The sequence below is a fragment of the Acanthisitta chloris genome, unplaced genomic scaffold (assembly GCF_000695815.1).
Source record: "Acanthisitta chloris isolate BGI_N310 unplaced genomic scaffold, ASM69581v1 Scaffold43428, whole genome shotgun sequence".
Lineage (NCBI taxonomy): Eukaryota > Metazoa > Chordata > Aves > Passeriformes > Acanthisittidae > Acanthisitta > Acanthisitta chloris.
Genome location: NW_008689449.1, coordinates 1 through 1,105, shown reverse-complemented (window position 1 = coordinate 1,105; position 1,105 = coordinate 1). Strand labels below are relative to the sequence as shown.

General features: G+C 51.2%; 1 protein-coding gene across 1 annotated transcript; it reads left to right on the top strand.

Annotated features, from left to right (window-relative positions):
* Positions 1–287: 287 nt before the first annotated feature.
* On the top strand, positions 288–1,060 carry TBR1 (T-box, brain, 1; the record flags this gene model as incomplete). Its single annotated transcript, XM_009081390.1, has 1 exon — positions 288–1,060. A coding segment is annotated over exon 1 (692 nt), but the record flags the coding sequence as incomplete, so codon positions are not given.
* Between the last annotated feature and the right edge of the window lie 45 nt (positions 1,061–1,105).

The following is a 1,105-nucleotide window of genomic DNA, read 5'->3' as shown; positions in this document are numbered from 1 at the left end:
ATCTCACAATAAAATCATCTCCTTCAATTTGCCATGATCGTCGCGACCAGGAGCCAGGTGATTATCCTAATTAATGTCTATCTAATTAAATTACTGTCAGCGGTTAACCAATGGCAGAAGCCGTTTCATCCTCTCCACAAGCAGCAAGATCAAAAGTGAGTCTTTCCTGATTGCTGCATAGTGTCAATTGGCCAATCTCTTCTCCCAGGGAAGGGAGGAAAAAAAAAAAAAGTAAATCAAACGTTTGGGAAGCATTTGGTGGATGAAGTGCTTTCTGCCTAGTGAGGGTCCCAGGATGTCTAGCTTCTGATACTAAGGAACCCTTTCAGATCCAGGGACTGAAGGGTTATTACTGTGGTGCTAGAGCTATGCAGCTGGAGCATTGTCTTTCTCCCTCTATCATGCTCTCCAAGAAATTTCTCAATGTGAGCAGCAGTTACCCACATGCAGGCGGATCTGAGCTTGCCTTGCATGATCATCCCATTATCTCGACCACTGACAACCTGGAGAGAAGTTCACCTTTGAAAAAAATTACCAGGGGGATGACGAATCAGTCAGATACAGACAATTTTCCTGACTCCAAGGACACACCAGGGGACGTCCAGAGAAATAAACTCTCTCCCGTCTTGGACGGGGTCTCTGAGCTTCGTCACAGTTTCGATGGATCTGCTGCAGATCGCTATCTGCTCTCTCAGTCCAGCCAGCCCCAGTCTGCTGCCTCTGCTCCTAGTACCATGTTCCCTTATCCCAGCCAGCATGGACCTGCTCACCCAGCCTTCTCCATCGCCAGCCCCAGCCGCTACATGGCTCACCATCCTGTGATCACCAACGGAGCTTATAACAGCCTCCTGAGCAACTCTTCTCCGCAAGGCTACCCCACGGCGGGCTACCCGTACCCTCAGCAGTATGGCCATTCCTACCAAGGGGCACCTTTCTACCAGTTCTCCTCCACCCAGCCGGGGCTAGTTCCCGGCAAGGCTCAGGTCTACCTGTGCAACAGGCCACTCTGGCTGAAATTTCACCGGCACCAGACGGAGATGATCATCACCAAGCAGGGCCGGTAAGTGGGCGCAGCGGATGCTCGAAACGGAAGGAAGCGGTGGGG